Source organism: Stigmatopora argus, chromosome 18 (assembly GCF_051989625.1).
Source record: "Stigmatopora argus isolate UIUO_Sarg chromosome 18, RoL_Sarg_1.0, whole genome shotgun sequence".
Lineage (NCBI taxonomy): Eukaryota > Metazoa > Chordata > Actinopteri > Syngnathiformes > Syngnathidae > Stigmatopora > Stigmatopora argus.
The window spans coordinates 5,694,920-5,712,144 of NC_135404.1; the positions used below are offsets into that span (position 1 = coordinate 5,694,920).

Below are 17,225 nucleotides of genomic sequence, written 5' to 3' on the forward strand. Positions count from 1 at the left end.
AGATGACGAGAACACGAGCAGAACGAGGAGGAAAGAAGGTCGACGCTCTTCAAACAGCGTCAGCGCAACGCACTCTTGTCAAACTCTGCAGCTGCGACAGAATTGCACTAGAATTGTATCTTTCGGATAAAAAAAAAAATTAAAAAAGAAAAGAAAATGATAGAAGCGCCGGTAAAATGCAATCATCTTTAATGTTTAAAACTAAAAAGATAGTAATAGAAGATCTAACAAATCACTTGAAAGCCATAGTAAAATTATCTTAAAATATGTTAATTTTTTCACTAATGATAAATGCTCAATCATGTATCTCTATGTCCTTCTGCTGTGAATATTAATGAGTTTATTACTAAAAGATGTCCTATCCATTTAAAGGGGAAGGGTGAATGAATTTTCTTTATTTCACTGCCATCTCCCCCACTTCAAATGGATTGGACGTCTAGCGCCGGCACACTTTCAGAATTAAACCCACAACTACACATTATTTATACCTTGTAAAAACAAATTTTAGCTTCCCAAATATCACTTACTTGCATAAGTATAAGTTGACAAAAATTTGCACTGGTGGAAAATGTACTTTTTCATACAATTAAAAAAAAGTGCTATAAGTTATCTATTACAGTGGTACCTCGACATACATGTGCCCCAACATAAGAGCAATTTGAGATACGAGTAAAAAAATTTGCAAATATTTATCTTGAGATACGAGACAAATTTTGATATAAGAGCAGACAGCGGACGCGAGAGCCTGCTCAAAAGAACATCATGGGCACTGTCTTTCCTGTCACAACTCCCTCGTGTAATGTCGCTACGAGCACTGGGCGGAGCGTTGCATTTTTTCAGTGTTTTTTTCCCGTTAGACAGTACGAATGGCGGAGCGATCGCTTATACAAGAGGAGTATATACTACTTCTCGTTGGCAATTGGCCGTGCATTATCCTATTGTGAGGACATTTGTGTGCATCATTTTGGGATTATTTTGAAGGGAATACAAAATCAAACAACCCTCAATAGGTTGCATCTGAAAGTCAGGGTGGAGGCGGGGCAAATAGAGCCAACCAAGAAGAAAGGTATCAAAATTTCAAACAAAATTAGAATTAAGTTTAGTGTTAGGATAGAATAAACTTATTTTTGAGTGTGTCTGCATCGTAATCCAAGTGCATTTAAATTAGTTTATGTTATGTTACGAGTGCGTTGCCGTGCAAAACGTCTCTCCCCCTATCTCCCCCTTCTCTCTCTGTCACTCTCTCTCTCCCTTCCACAGAATTCGTCTAATTTTAGTACTATTAAACACATTTTAGTACTATTAAACCACTAGTTATTTGTTACTTTGTTAATAGATGGCGAATTAGAACAAATAAAAATGTTTTTCTAATCCAATATCCTGTTTTTGCTGTTTTTTCAGAGGGTTGGAACGAATTAAATTGTTTTTAGTTCATTTCGATGGGAAACGTTCGTTTGAGTTACAAGAAAATCGACATACGAGCTCAGTCCCGGAACGCATTAAGCTTGTATCTCGAGGTACCACTGTAGTTATAAATGCAACTTTTAGCTGTACCCAAAGATTAATTGCATTTTAATAAAAATAAATATAGATAAAAAAATGAAAACTGATTGAACTGATCTGCTTATATGTCTAAAATCCTGAACGTAAGCAAAATAAAAGCTCTACCATTAATCATCACTATAATATAATAGACATAATTACAATGCCCACCAAGGAAAATACCACAAAACAATAAGTTAATTAGCAAACAATAGTATGGATTAATGCACATTTAGCATTTTTTTTAGACAGAACATGAATTCATTAGTTAAGGGTTGATTAATAAGTTCCCCTGATACTTCATATCAATGGAATTAAAAGGAAAATAAATGGAAAAAGAAACACTTCACCAGCTCAGACATTAGCCAATTTTTTCTTTATATTCTTCCTCCGTATGGCACATTTTTTTCCACTATGACCCCAAAGCAGAAGGTACCTAAAAGCATGTCTCCTTTTTATTACCATTGGTTCCGCTTTGGCTTCATTTCTCTTTCTTTACCCATTTTTCTCTCAAGGCCGATATATTTTTCTCACCCTTGTCCAATAAACATCGATAAGTCATAACATCTTGGCCAAAGGGAAAATGGATGACGTGTGGCGCAACGGAAACAAGAAAAAGTAGAATAGATTGCGTGTTGAATGGGTAGCAGGTGGACAAAAGTGCTGTTACCTTCTGTGAGGCTCTGCTCCGTTGTCCATGGCTTCCACGGTCAAGGCATAGTTCCGACCCATGGAGAGGCCCACGCCTGGGGCCACGCTAATGATGCCCGTTCTGGTAAAACAATTGAATAAAAATTAATTAATGCTCAAGAAAGCCAGTGTTCCTGACCTAAGCGCCTGCATCCAGTTACCAAACCTACGAATTCATTGAGTTATGACCTTAGATTTGACCTTTTTTATTTTTGGGTCTTTGTTGTTCTCCAAAATTTTAAAATTCACTCTTGCCATTATGAGCTACAGTCAGTCACCTTCTATTAAATCAATCACTAGACCATGCAACAAAGGTACAACTAAGTTGTAGTTTGTTGAAATGTATGGTCTCTTGGACATCCCTAGGTACCTATAACGTTAATTATAACGCTAATACACTGACGCTATAACACTGGGCGGAGCGTTCCATTTTTTTTCAGTGTTTTTTTTCTTCCTGTTAGTCAGTGCGAATGGCGCATATACTACTTCTCATTGGCAAGTGGTCGTGCGTTATCCTATTGTGAGAACATTTGTGTGCATCATTTTTGGAATATTTTGAAGGGAAGACAAAAGCAAACAACCCTCGATAGGTTGCATCTGAAAGTCAGGGTGGAGGCGGGGCAAATCGAGCCAACCCGGGAGAAGAAAGGTATACAATGTTAAAACAAAGTTACAATTAAGTTTAGTGTAAGGTTAGATTAAACTTATTTTTGAGTTTGTCTGCATCGTAATCCAAGTTAATTTCAATTTGTTTATGTTATGTTACGAGCGCGTTGCCGTGTTGAAATGTATGGCCTCTTGGACATCTGTAGGTACCTATAACGTTAATTATAACGCACTGTTAATTGATTAAAAAATGTAGTTTTTACAAAGGCAACTGGTAGTTCTGCTCAAAACCTGTAGCAAAAATAATTTGTTGCTACAATGTTCCCCACAAATGTACGTGATCAAGTTGCCTTCATCACAGCTAAACGTCACTTCTGAAACTAATAGATCACTTGTAGCAAATTGAATTGTAATTAAAGCAAAAATAACATATATAGTACCAGTACAACTTAACATTGGTACAATTAAAAGTTATTTTACCAACTACTTAGCCACTCATGGCAAAAACAAAATTTGTTGAAGATAAAAATGTTTTTTTACAACTATACATGTTGTTGAGGTGCTTAATTCAGTTAACGTAAATCCACCTGTATTCATTGATTGCAAATATAAAAAAAAAAGTATTCATTGTAAATATATTTCAAATAGATTCAAGTACAATAACTTATGCAATAATAAACAAAAAACTAAGCATACTGGAGGTAAATGGTAAGGTAAGTGAGAGGTTTCCAGCAAGTGAACAACCTTATTTCTACCACCACTAGGTGACGGATTTCCGGCTCTACGAAAGACAACTACAATTCATTTTGACGCGATCATTCACTCTCTGTCAGCCTCTCCCATTACTGAGACATAACCCTACCTATTTCCAATCCGAAAGTGTCCTTGATCCCCAGCCAAGATCCGATAGACCACCTGGCCATTCGGCCCCTCATCTTCATCTACTGCTGACAGCTGCAAAGACACATTTCCGCACTTTTTATAACAACAAAAAATGAACACAATTATGAATTATTACGAACATACCTGCAATACTCTTTCTCCAGCCATCATATCAGTATAGAGTTGGACGTTATAGGAGACGTTGGCAAACGTTGGAGTGTTGTCATTGGCATCCAACACTGTTATGGTGACGTCCACTGGGGTGCTTTGCTGGACGCCGTCCGATGCCTGCAGCTACGATTAAAACAGTTTGTTTCGTTTTATTTCCCCGCGAAGATGCTAGTAATCGTGATTGCTTTACCAACTAATCTGGTTCAGAATATTTTAGTGTGTAGATCATTTGAATTCATTTCAAAAAATCTAATCTAATACAGTGGAACCTCAACATTCGAGTGCCCCGACATACAAGCAATTTGAGATACGAGTAAAATTTCGGGCAAATATTTATCTTGGGATACGAGACAAATTTTGATATACGAGCATACAGCGGACGCGAGAGGCTGCTCATAAGAACATCATGGGCACTGTTTTTCCCGTCGCAACTCCATCGTGTAATGAATCTACGAACACTGAGCGGAGGGTTGCATTTTTTCAGTTTTTTTTTCCCATTAGTCAGTGCGAATGGCGTACAGAATATTTTAAAGGGAATACAAAAGCAAACAACCCTCGATAGGTTGCATCTGAAAGTCAGGGTAGAGGCGGGGGAAATAGAGCCAACCCGGGAGAAGAAAGGTATCAAAATCTAAAACAGAATTACAATTAAGTTAGATGTAAGGTTAGATTAAACTTATTTTTGAGTGTGTCTGCATCGTAATCCAAGTTCATTTAAATTTGTTTATGTTATGTTACGAGCGCGTTGCCGTGCAAAAAGACGCCCCCACTCCCTCTCTGTACTTCCGTCTAATTTTAGTACTATTAAACACGTTTTAGTACTATTAAACCACTAGTTATTTGTTACTTTGTTAATAGATGGCGAATTAGAACAAATACAAATGTTTTTCCAATCCAATATCTGTTTTAGGTGTTTTTTCAGAGGGTTGGAAGGTTTTTAGTTCATTTCTATGGGAAACGTTCGTTTGAGTTACGAGTAAATCGACATACGAGCTCAGTCCCGGAACGCATTAAGCTCGTATCTCGAGGTACCACTGTACTTTTGAATGTTTTTCCTCTATCATTAAAAAGTTAAATGAATAAAAAAGTAAACTTTAATGTTCTTTCCTGAAGAAAAATAGGAAATGCAATGAAACTAAAAATGAATAAGATAAATGAGAAATTGGCCTTTTTTGAGGTTATAAAATAAGGTATTGATTATTAGGAGGTCAGCAATGTCTCCAAAAGATTCATCCACCATCACAGTTGGACATCTAGCACGAACTCGTCATTGGCAGCGAAAATGAATTCAATATATATATATATATATATATATATATATATATATATATATATATATATATATATGGGGAAAAAATCATCACAACACTATTGGGTTTGACACCCCTGCTTTAAAGTACTGATTCTATCCAATCAATATTTTGTCATTCTATTTTGAGACTTCAAATATATACATGGGCTTTCAAGGACACGGCACTCAATTCCGATCACGTGCACACTGTCGTCGTTCAACACGTGGCGACCGCACTTGCAGCTAGGATCTATATTATGTGGCGACAAGGCACCCTCGGCATGCCCCCATCAGTGGAGACATGCTGAAATGAGATTGCGGCGAGAGCCAACAAGATGACACAAAAACAAAAGAAGCCAGTGTGTTTTGAAAGTACTTTTAAAGGCTAGACGTAAGCTGACTCAACTCTTATAACTTTTAAATAATGACGGACACTGATGGAGTCACGTGGTTAGCATCGATCGTGGTATCCAAATAAAACAATTAATCCTTGAATAATATCAAAAACTTTTTTAAACGCAATTTTAAAATGACAGTTTAAGGAATTTCAGATCGACCGGAGGAAGTTCAATCTAATTTAAGATTTAATGAATATTATATGGCTCTTACACACTTTTATCAGTTAAAAAAATACTCAAAAAATTATGTTAGATAGTGGAATCTGTAATTTAATATTTCTAATCCATTTTGAATGTGAGGGCTTCCCGTCAAATTGAATTGGACGTATATCGCCATCAAAGGCGGCAAAGGAGCTTTCATAAATTATTCATTCATTTCTTTCATTGTCATTATCCTGGTCAGGGTGCTGCAGCCAACCCTTATGAGGATGCACAGTACGGAAGATGAGTGAATAAATTCATATACAGTGGTACCTCGACATACGAGTGCCCCGACCGACACACGAGCAATTTGAGATGAGAGTAAAAAAATTTAACTTGAGATACAAGACAAATTTTGATATATATGAGCAGACAGTGGACACGAGAGGCTGCTCATGAGAACATCAAGGGCACTGTCTCTCTCCCCGCAACTCCCTCGTGTAATGTCCCTGTAGCCGCAAATCCCTCGTGTAATGTCTCTCTACGAGCACTGGGCGGAGCGTTGCATTTTTTTTAGTGTTTTTTCCCCCGTTAGTCAGTGTGAATGGTGTATAGACTACTTCTCGTTGGCAAGTGGTCGTGCGTTATCCTATTGTGAGGACATGTGTGTGCATCATTTTCGGAATATTTTGAAGGGAATACAAAAGCAAACAACCCTCGATAGGTTGCATCTGAAAGTCAGGGTGGAGGCGGGGCAAATGAGCCAACCCGGGAGAAGAAAGGTATCAAACTTTCAAACAAAATTAGAAATAAATTAGTGTAAGGTTAGATTAAACTTATTTTTGAGTGTGTCTGCATCGTAATCCAAGTTCATTTAAATTTGTTTATGTTATGTTACGAGCGTGTTGCCGTGGAAAAAAAACAAGGAAAAAAAGCTTGTACATCTGCTTAGCTATCGCATACTTTACGACATTGTTGGGCTTACTGTGAAGTTATACGAGTCCTGTTCCTCTCGATCCAATGGCTGCACCAGGGTCAGGTATCTTGTGATTCCGCCAGTCGTCACAGCAAACACATTGGAGTACCTGTCCACTGACAGCACCAGTTGAGGATCTCGACTCTAATAAGACAGAAATTGACTATCAGGAAAGAAGTATCAGTCATTCTTAAACCCATGATGTCTAAATTTACATTTAACGCTTTCAGATTTGATGCCAGACGCAATTTATATTCATTAATCAATGGATTTGCATGGCAGCCAAAGTGTTAAGAGATATAAGATAAGATGAAGCATAAGGGGTATAAATAGCTACATAAAAATGTATGTTGATTATTAAAAAAATACTCAATGTAGGAAATTGAATGAAAAATAAATAGAGCCAAAAATGTGAAAATCTTAAAATGAAAAAAAAGACAAAGGGAAATAAAATTAAATATAAAAACTACTAATGATAGAATGATATTTATATATAACGAAATGATAAAAAAGTAAAAGGAATTCATTCATATATTCCTCTTTTTAATCTAATCAAATATTTGTACAAAATGTATTCTTTTTAGTCTGAGTTTGATTTATTGAATCAAATTTACTCTCATCTTTATTTTATTCATCTATATTAAGTGTGTATTTTAAATTTAGTTTTCTTTTAAATGTCTATATTATTATTATTATTATTATTTTAATAATATCATTTTTCTACTTATACTATTTTCGAACTATAAGTTGTACTAGCCAAAGAATGCATAGTTGTTTTTTTGATTTTTTTAATATAATTATAGCCTAAAAAACAACTCATAACAAGCTTTTGGGGTTCAGAGTAAAAAAGTGTGACTTATAGTCCAATAAATATAGCATGCGTTCCTCCAATATTTTTAAATGTACACTTGTATCATTTGATTTCGGGCAATAAGGCGTTAACCAACTTTTCAACGCAGAACCCGCTGATGAACGACATGAAACTGAGTATGATATTCAGATTGGATTCTTGATGAATTAGTGAGTGAGGACAAGACTTGAATAATCAAGAGTGGATCAACTCCATTATTATACGGCTCATGCAATTACGAGTGGATATGGACTTTGAGTTCATCTGAAAATCCTCAGAGGAGCTATTGAATTTTCTCCTTGCGTAAAAATTCTTCCAATATGCTTGTGCGTCCACGTGCGTTTTTCCATTCCAGATAAGGTCAGAGGTGTGATCATTTTCCCGAAGGAGCCGGTGTGAATATTGAGTCGTAACTAAAAGGTATAAAAGCCGTTGTCATTGTTGCAGCTTAATGACGAAAGACGAAAGCAAATGGTAAGCAATATTTAAAACAAGTCACACATCACGAGGCACAAACATTCCGAAACAATTACAAGTACAAAACTGTTCTGGGGCCGAGGACCGAAGCAAACGCATCAGTGATAATGAAAGAGCAGGTCATTCTATGGGTGAGAGGCACGTCATGTGCTTTTGCAATGCTTCCGCAATTGTAATTCTTCTCAAAGGGCAGAAAAGAGCAGTTTGTAAAACTCCTCAGGTTTCAATAGTAGCCGCTCAACTGCACTCCTCCAAAATAAAGTGGGAATAACTCAACTTTATTGGAAATCCATTCCAACAACTTCATTCACTCCTATTGACGTTTCAACTCGGACGCACTAAAATATATGTGTAGAGCAGATCATAATTTAAAAATAAAAATAAACAACAGGAAAATACTAAAATTTGACCCAAAATAAAAAATTGAATTGCCAGAAGTAATTGGACATCAACTTTTGACATTTCATGCTGTAATTTCAAACCATCCATTCTGCTTACAAACTGGACTGATATTATTTTTAACTCAAAAAGTGCTTTTGACGGCGGTGGTTTTTCAAGGTACTCGGACGTTTGGTCGCCGGACGTTTGGTCGCCCGGACGTTTGGTCGCCCGGACGTTTGGTCGCCCGGACGTTTGGTCGCCCGGACGTTTGGTCGCCCGGACGTTTGGTCGCCCGGACGTTTGGTCGCCCGGACGTTTGGTCGCCCGGACGTCTGGTCGCCCGGACGTTTGGTCGCCCGGACGTTTGGTCCCCGGACGTTTGGTCGCCGGACGTTTGACAACATGACAGAGAGTTTACTGTTGAAACCAGCTCTCAAAATTATATTCATGAGAGAGTTTAATATCTAAATATCTACTGTTGAAACCAGCTCTCAAAATAATATTCACTCGGGCGACCAAACGTCCGGCGACCAAACGTCCGGGCGACCAAACGTCCGGGCGACCAAACGTCCGTCGACCAAACGTCCGGCGACCAAACGTCCGGGCGACCAAACGTCCGGGCGACCAAACGTCCGGGCGACCAAACGTCCGGGCGACCAAACGTCTGGTCACGGATTTCCAATGCATTTTGACCGACCAAAATGGATTTTAGCTTAGGTTAGAACTTTATTTCATCCCATATTCGGGAAATTTATTGGTTGCAGTAGCAAGACAGAGAAGACACACAAGACATTGTAGACCTAGGTAAAAAAAACTGGAGCCACACATAGGAAGTCCACAAGGTGGGGACCTTATGCAGACTGAGACTGAGGTTCTGAGGTTACCGCACAGTCCCTAAGTAGTCTGGAGGTTTTAAAGATCATCTTCCTTGCCTAGATCCTCCTAAGCTGTCCTATCACCTAATCAGCAGCAGGTAATAGGACAGTTTAGGAGGATCTAGGCAAGGAAGATAATCTTTAAATGTTTAAATCTTTAAAATCTAAAAATCTTTTATGAACAATCACTACTAGTTCTCCCAGTTTATGAATACATTGTTGTGAATGGTAACCGGTGAGTTATTCGGAATAAAACAACCACGAAACAAGATAAAATCTCACCTCTTCTACATCGTTATCAAGAGCCACGATTGCTAAGGGGTCCGACATGCTGGCGTCGGTGGCCACGGTGGTGCCCACCGGTGAGCCCTCCATTACATAACCATGGTAATGGCTTCCCAGGAAGTGCGGTGCCTGGTTGTTCTCATCTAGGACCTCGATGTGGAGGCTGGCAAAAGCTGGCAGTGGGTGACCGTTGTCTTGCTCCGCCTTAAATCACATATGGAAACAAATATCATCATTTTTTAGGTGAATCATCGTGTCTAAATACCATTGACGTAGTAGACTGAGAAGGGCTGGAAGCAATTGGATGATTGGGTTTATAATCATTAATTGCAGTGCAATCGTGCAATGAAATGTGTTCTAATAAAATTGGAGTCTGCTATGTACTAATTGAATTTTAATGTGTTATTTGATTACGTGAACATCAGCGGGATTAACCCCATGGATATCGTGGGATTAATTGGATTTTCGCAAACTATGGCCTCCAAGCCGCAATTAACCAATTGTATGTTTTAGCATGGTCATTGAGCAAGCATTCTCCGACAAACTCTCGGATCATCTATAGTCTAATTCGTTTGTTGGGAGGTTTTGAGAAGGTTGGGAATTATCAATAAATGGTAGACATCTAAAATGGTGCTATGCACCTATGAAATAGCTAAACTGGACACAAGTATCCACAGGATTTTGTCAGTAGGAATGTGGTTCATTTCCTTCCCGAAGTAAAATACAAAATGAAAAAAAGCAGCTGGATTCTAATTCTCCTCGTGCCCTGGGATTGGCTGGCCACCAATTCAGAGTGTCCCCTGCCTTGTGCCGGAAGTCAGATGGGTTACACTGCAGCACCCCCCCTTGTGAGGATAAAGTGGTTCAGAAAATGAATGAATAAATTAGCTTTTTTCGTACTATGCTTTAGAAGTTGCCATTTGATCGTGAGACCATCATTGCAAATAAACGCAGGTACGTACGTCAATGGGCGTGCAAGCCATTCGTTGAAATAGATTGGATGTCATTTCATTTTTAAGAAGAATGAAATGAACCACATGATTGGACATCTATAAATTAAAAATAAATTATGAAAAATTAAAGGGGAAAAAATGCATGTTTTCCACTAGACCAGGGGTGTCAAACCCAGTTTGGTTGGCGGGCCACATTCATGGCGACCAGATCTTATGTGGGCCGGCCCATTTTAGATATAATATTTAGATTTTTGTTTTATAAATGGATTAAAAGAACTGTCTTAAAAGCCCTGAATATTCAGATTTTTATAGATCTAAAACAATGTTTATTTTAGCTTTTTATATATATTCTTAGATTTTACAAAATGATTTTTTAACTAAAAACACAGAAAAAAAATGATTAAAAATTACAATTATTGATTTAAAAGGGGGGAAATCAGGAAATTTAATATACATCTATACTCTTCATTTTATTTTGATCCTAAAACAGAAAGTCGGCACTCATTATTTACTTTCCCGGGCCACACAAAATGATGCGGCGGGCCAGATTTGGCCCCCGGGTCACCACTTTGACACTTGTGCACTAGACATTTTGTGGATGAATGGATAAAAGTTTACAGATCACCTAAGGAACTTTACAGTAGGTGGTTGGGAGGCTTCTCACCTTAACAACCAGGTCAAATTTCCGATGCAGCTCTCTGTCAATGGGCTTCAGCAGCAGTAGCTCAGCAGTGGTTCTGTTCAAGCTGAAATATTCTGCATATGACTCGGGTTTGCCTGCGAGAGGGGAAATATGAACAAAAGTGGAACTTTGTAACGTGGGAGAGCAGGGGGGGGTCGGTAATTGGTTTAAAAATCAATAAATGTTCATCCTGGCGGATGTCTTGGCGTTCAAGCAATAGGGAGAGCTTAATGCGGCTATCCACAGGTGGGGATGAGCACACTCTCAAGGCGGATGCAGTACTTTGGAATGCTGCATTACTCTGCAGGGAAATCAAGCGATGGAAGCACGTGCGCAATCACATTCGGCCAGTATTTATTGGAGCGGCTCCAAATTAGGGACGCTGCCCTCCAAAAGAGGACGATTCCCAGTTGAGCTGCGGACTTGTTCTGTTTACTGTCTAATAGCTTTATAGGGGCACAGCTTCTTTAAATGTTCAAATAGTTTCAAGCCACATTTAGTGTCAAAATGCAAAATAGGGGAAAATGAATACATTTCATTTGCAATTTTATTTTTTATTTTATTTAGTTGGGCCGATTCTTCATATCGTTAGGAAAATAATATGAAATGTTAAAATCAGTTGAGATCAAATTCAAGTGTAATAGAAGTTTTGAAAATTGTAAAGAAAGAAGTTAAAATGGGAATTTTCATTCAGTGTTTTGCATAGCACCAAATAATGGTACTTGTACCATATTTTAGACCTTTATATTTATATATTAAATTGTAGAAATGATTTACTTGGTAAACTAAAAAAATAGGAATTAGGAGTAATTGTGTTGAAATTGCACTGTTTGCTGAAAAAATAAATCATGACCTTTTGGTCAAAAATATCAACAAATTTCAATTGTTTTAGAAATGTGTGCAAATGAATGATGTGAATAAGTTAAACATGTGAGCCTTGTATTTAAATGTATCAATTAGTAGGAGGTTTTGTGTCAAAAATATAAATAGTCTTTTAAGGGGCCCAAATTGAAAGTTAATGGGAGGCAATATGATTCTTTTTTGTTGTGGGTTTAGGAATGTTGACTATGGAATCAGAACTAAAGGGTTTGACACATACTTTTTTGAGGAATTTAAAAGTTTCCAAAGGAGCAAGAAAAAAAATGTGACTTGTCCAAAAAGCTTTGTTTTTCTTTCTTTCTCAACTTCAACACTGCTTGGTTGCTCCAGAAACTATGTTGGAAATGTATTGTCTTCCTCTCCAAGTGAAAATCCATTGACATCAATATGCATGACATGAAGAATGTCTTGAACTGGAAGAGCGAGAACAGCACTCTGATTCCAATATCCAGCTGTGACTCGTGTTTTTGCCACAATTCCATTTATTTCACTTATTTCCCACTGTAGTGCCAAAAAACATTTATTCTGACTGCGTCAATAATCATTCTAACACCATTTTTGTTACTGAACCAAATAAAATAGACTTCTGTTGACATTTTGGATTTATTAATTCATTACCCCTAAGAAGTTCAAATCGATGTCCTATTAGAAATAAATATATTCATTGGAAATTTCAGTGAGAAAGCTACTTGAACTGTGTGAGATTGTAAAAGTTTGGGCACTAAAGTTGTGTTTGTGTTGAATCCAATAATCACATACTTTGCTATAACCATCTTGCTTGCTACTAAAATAAACATGCATTCAATAACAATAAAACAAGTTATTTGATTCACTCCGCAGCTGGGCGTAGCTGCCAGCTTACAAAAGTTTGCATTTCTATCCACCCTCATGTTTTATTTGTGACATTGTCTCTACTAATCCTGCCTCAGACGGGGATTAGTTGCAGTTTGGGGAGTGCGGAAAAACAAACAAGTCCGTATCAGGCATGTTAGTACATTTTGAGAGACTGGGGCAAGGAATGTTAACCTTTCTAATGGATTTCATCTATTTTGTCGGTATTTTGAACTACTCTACTGTTGACTTTAAAGCAACTATCCAATGTGTTTAACATTGGCACATACACTAGACTAGAGGCTTGTTAAGAATGCTCTTCATCGACTACAGCTTAGCCTTTAACACAATAATACCAGACATTCTTATCCCCAAGTTAGCCAACCTGAGGCTCCCACCTTCCACCTACTCCTGGATTAAAGACTTTCTGGTCAACCGACCCCAGCACGTGAAGATGGGTCAACACCTCTCATCCGTCCGCATGCTCGACACCAGCTCGCCCTAAGGCTGTGTGCTGAGTCCACTACTTTACTCACTCTACACATACGACTCCAGACCCACATACTCTGAGAACATCATTGAGAAATTTGCGGATGACACAACGGTGGTGGTGATGATCACAGAGCGGTCAGTCATTGAGAGCATGCTGACCTATGCTGTGTCAGTGTGCCATTCAAGCTGCACAGAAGCAGAGAAGAAAAGACTGCAGAGGGCGATCAACACAGCCCAAAAGATCTTCCCTGTCCATCATCTACAAATCCCAGTGCCTAGGAAGGGCAAAGATCACCATAAAAGACAATACACATCCCAGTTTCCACCTGTTCAACCTGCTGCCCTCTGGCAGGTGCTACAGGACCATAACAGCCAAAACAAGGACAAGGACAGTTTCTTCCCAGGAAGCCATCACCATACTCAACTCGAGTTCTGCACCTAGAAGGACCTAATCTAGACTAATTTCTTATCTTGTACTTTCATTAAAACCCCTCCGGCTGCTAACCACTTTAGTCACATTTTGTACATGTACTTATTTATGTTGACTAATGACTTATGTTGACTAATGACTTATGTTGACCACTTATTTATGTTACCTAATGACTTATGTTGACTACTTATTTATGTTGACTACTTATTTATGTTGACTATTGCCTTATTTTGACTAATGACTTATTTTGACTAATGACTTATGTTGACTAATGACTTATGTTGACTAATGACTTATGTTGACTAATGACTTATGTTGACTAATGACTTATGTTGACTAATGACTTATGTTGACTAATGACTTATGTTGACTAATGACTTATGTTGACTAATGACTTATGTTGACTACTTATTTATGTTGACTACTTATTTATGTTGACTAATGACTTATGCTGACCACTTATTTATGTTAACTAATGACTTATGTTGACTACTTATTTATGTTGACTAATGACTTATGTTGACTAATAACTTATGTTGACTAATGACGTATGTTGACTACTTATTTATGTTGACTAATGACTTATGTTGACTAATGACTTATGTTGACTAATGACTTATGTTGACTAATGACTTATGTTGACTAATGACTTATGTTGACTAATGACTTATGTTGACTAATGACTTATGCTGACTAATGACTTATGTTGACTAATGACTTATGTTGACTAATGACTTATGTTGACTAATGACTTATGTTGACTAATGACTTATGTTGACTAATGACTTATGTTGACTAATGACTTATGTTGACTAATGACTTATGTTGACTAATGACTTATGTTGACTAATGACTTATGTTGACTAATGACTTATGTTGACTACTTATTTATGTTGACTAATGACTTATGTTGACCACTTATTTATGTTAACTAATGACTTATGTTGACCACTTATTTATGTTGACTAATGACTTATGTTGACTACTTATTTATGTTGACTAATGACTTATGTTGACTACTTATTTATGTGGACTAATTATGTTGACTACTTATTTATGTGGACTAATGAATTATGTTGGCTACTTATTTATGTGGACTAATTAATTATGTTGACTAATTTATATTGACTACTTATTTATGTTGACTACTTATTTATGTTGACTACTTATTTATGTGGACTAATGACCTATGTTGACTACTTATTTATGTTGACTAATAACTCATGTTGCCTAATAACTTGTGTTGACTAATTACTTATGTTGACTACTTATTTATGTTGACTAATGACTTATGTTGACTCCTTATTTATGTTGACTAATGACTTATGTTGACTAATGACTTATGTTGACTACTTATTTATGTTGACTAATGACTTATGTTGACTAATGACTTATGTTGACTACTTATTTATGTTGACTAATGACTTATGTTGACTACTTATTTATGTTGACTAATGACTTATGTTGACTACTTATTTATGTTGACTATTTATTATGTGTGCACTTTATGGCGAACCTTTAAATCTCATTGTACTTGTATAATGACAATAAAAGCATTCAATTCAAATCGATGTCACCACTAAAATCAAGTGAATTTCTGTCCATGCATGAAGAAACTCATTGTTGAGATGTTTTTTGAAGTTGAAGTAGATCTATACCTATGTTTATCTTGTAAATGGCCAAAGTCAGGCTAGATGTAGTACACTAAGAATTTGATGACCATTGATCCTGATTTTTTTTTTACCCACCAATAAGTATGGAGTAAAGAATTCCCGGTCTGTCCGACGGAGGCTGGATGTTCCTGTCTTGATCCACTGCTTGAATGGGTGGAGTCACATTGAGGGGGTTCACCTTAGTCTGGACACAAAACCATATGCACGTTTGCTGAACAGTCTGCACTCTTCACAAAGAATAAAGTATGACTGTGAGTAATTTTAATTTGTGTCAGTGTCTTTTGGGAACAAATTTTTTTTTTTTCAAAGCCCGGGGTTGGGGGGCAAGTTCATCTTTGTAGCGCCTTGCACAGTAGTTATGGTTTCCTATTGTTATATAAAAATTAAAATAATTTGGCTGCCATTGACAGCAACAGACGTCTAACCCAATTTGACTGGGAAAACGGATTGAAGTTTAGTGTCACTGATGACATGTAAACTAGGGATACTACGATTAATTGAATAATTGACTTTGGTAGCCAATGTTATAATGATTTTACTGTACTGGGTGCTTTTTAATCATTGTGAATAAGTGCTTGGATGTAACGCCTGTCTGCCATGCTCTTGCTTTCATCTTGTTTGCATATTTAACATCACCTCATGCAATTTCATTTACCACTACAGCCATTACTCAACACAACTTCTTGTGCCACAGCTACACACATATACACATCAAAATGTAGCTCATAATGTCTTCCGAAAATGTTATATCACCGCAAAGGTATATTACAGCGTACGTGAGTGATGCATTCAAGCACATTTGTAAATATGGACAGCCTCACCCGCTTGACATTTGAGGATTCAGCATATTGCACCCGTTATAAATCATTTTTTAACGTCACACTGTTCGATTGCAGAAATGTGTGACAACGTTTTTTCTACCACTAGTCTATATTTCTTTTCTTTGGACTGAGTTTATTTACTAGAAATTGATTTTTCTCATTTTCCCTTGGTCTAATAGGTTTTTCATATATCATTGTTCTATAACTTCTATTTCAATCTTGTAAAAATTGTTATTGTTGTTCTTATCCTTTTCATCAGGAAGAAGGCGCGACCACCAATATATTTGTATTACTTTTTCCCACCTGAAAATAATGTGTTATTTGTTTTTTATTCATATATTTGTTAAGTTCTATTTTTATAAAAGCAGGCTTTCAGCTGAGCACAATTCCTTCAGTGCTATTGAGGACGATAGAAGTCCAATCATGTGTCTTTTCATCCTGCTACTGTGATTTTAACCTTTAACAGGATTAACAGTGGTCAATGGACAGCTGAGTTGGTATTTTTGATAATAATTACATAATTACAGAACTATAAGAACACTTCAGGAAAAAAAACATGATTTTAGTTAGAGCAGGTAAGCATGTTAATTTAATAGTTGGTCTCTAAAAGACACCCAATCTCTTTAGCCTGGGAGTTCTGGCAGAAAATAAGCAAATACATCTAATGCCATCAATTGCATGTTAACCATTGACTTTTCAATCGCTAACATATACTGCACTGCAAAATAATCATAACCCATGACAGACATTGGACAGCCACGTGGTCTGATTTTAATTTATCACTAATAGGCATCCAATCCATTTGAAATGGAAGGTCTGGCAGCATGTGATGCATTCATTTGCCGCCAACTCTCCCACGTCGGTTATATTGGACGTACATCACCAACCAATCTGTCTAA

At 37.1% G+C, this 17,225-nt stretch overlaps 1 protein-coding gene across 1 annotated transcript in view; it reads right to left on the reverse strand.

The window, feature by feature from the left end:
* pcdh15b (protocadherin-related 15b) overlaps positions 1–17,225 on the reverse strand; it is a 115,603-nt gene that overhangs the window by 59,444 nt on the left and 38,934 nt on the right. Inside the window, exons 11-17 of the mRNA XM_077625669.1 lie at positions 15,581–15,689; positions 11,183–11,295; positions 9,563–9,769; positions 6,707–6,841; positions 3,865–4,014; positions 3,701–3,792; positions 2,213–2,314 (exon numbers count right to left, since the gene is read on the reverse strand). Coding sequence (XP_077481795.1) covers positions 2,213–2,314; positions 3,701–3,792; positions 3,865–4,014; positions 6,707–6,841; positions 9,563–9,769; positions 11,183–11,295; positions 15,581–15,689 — 908 coding nt within the window. The remainder of the gene's footprint in view (positions 1–2,212; positions 2,315–3,700; positions 3,793–3,864; positions 4,015–6,706; positions 6,842–9,562; positions 9,770–11,182; positions 11,296–15,580; positions 15,690–17,225) is intronic.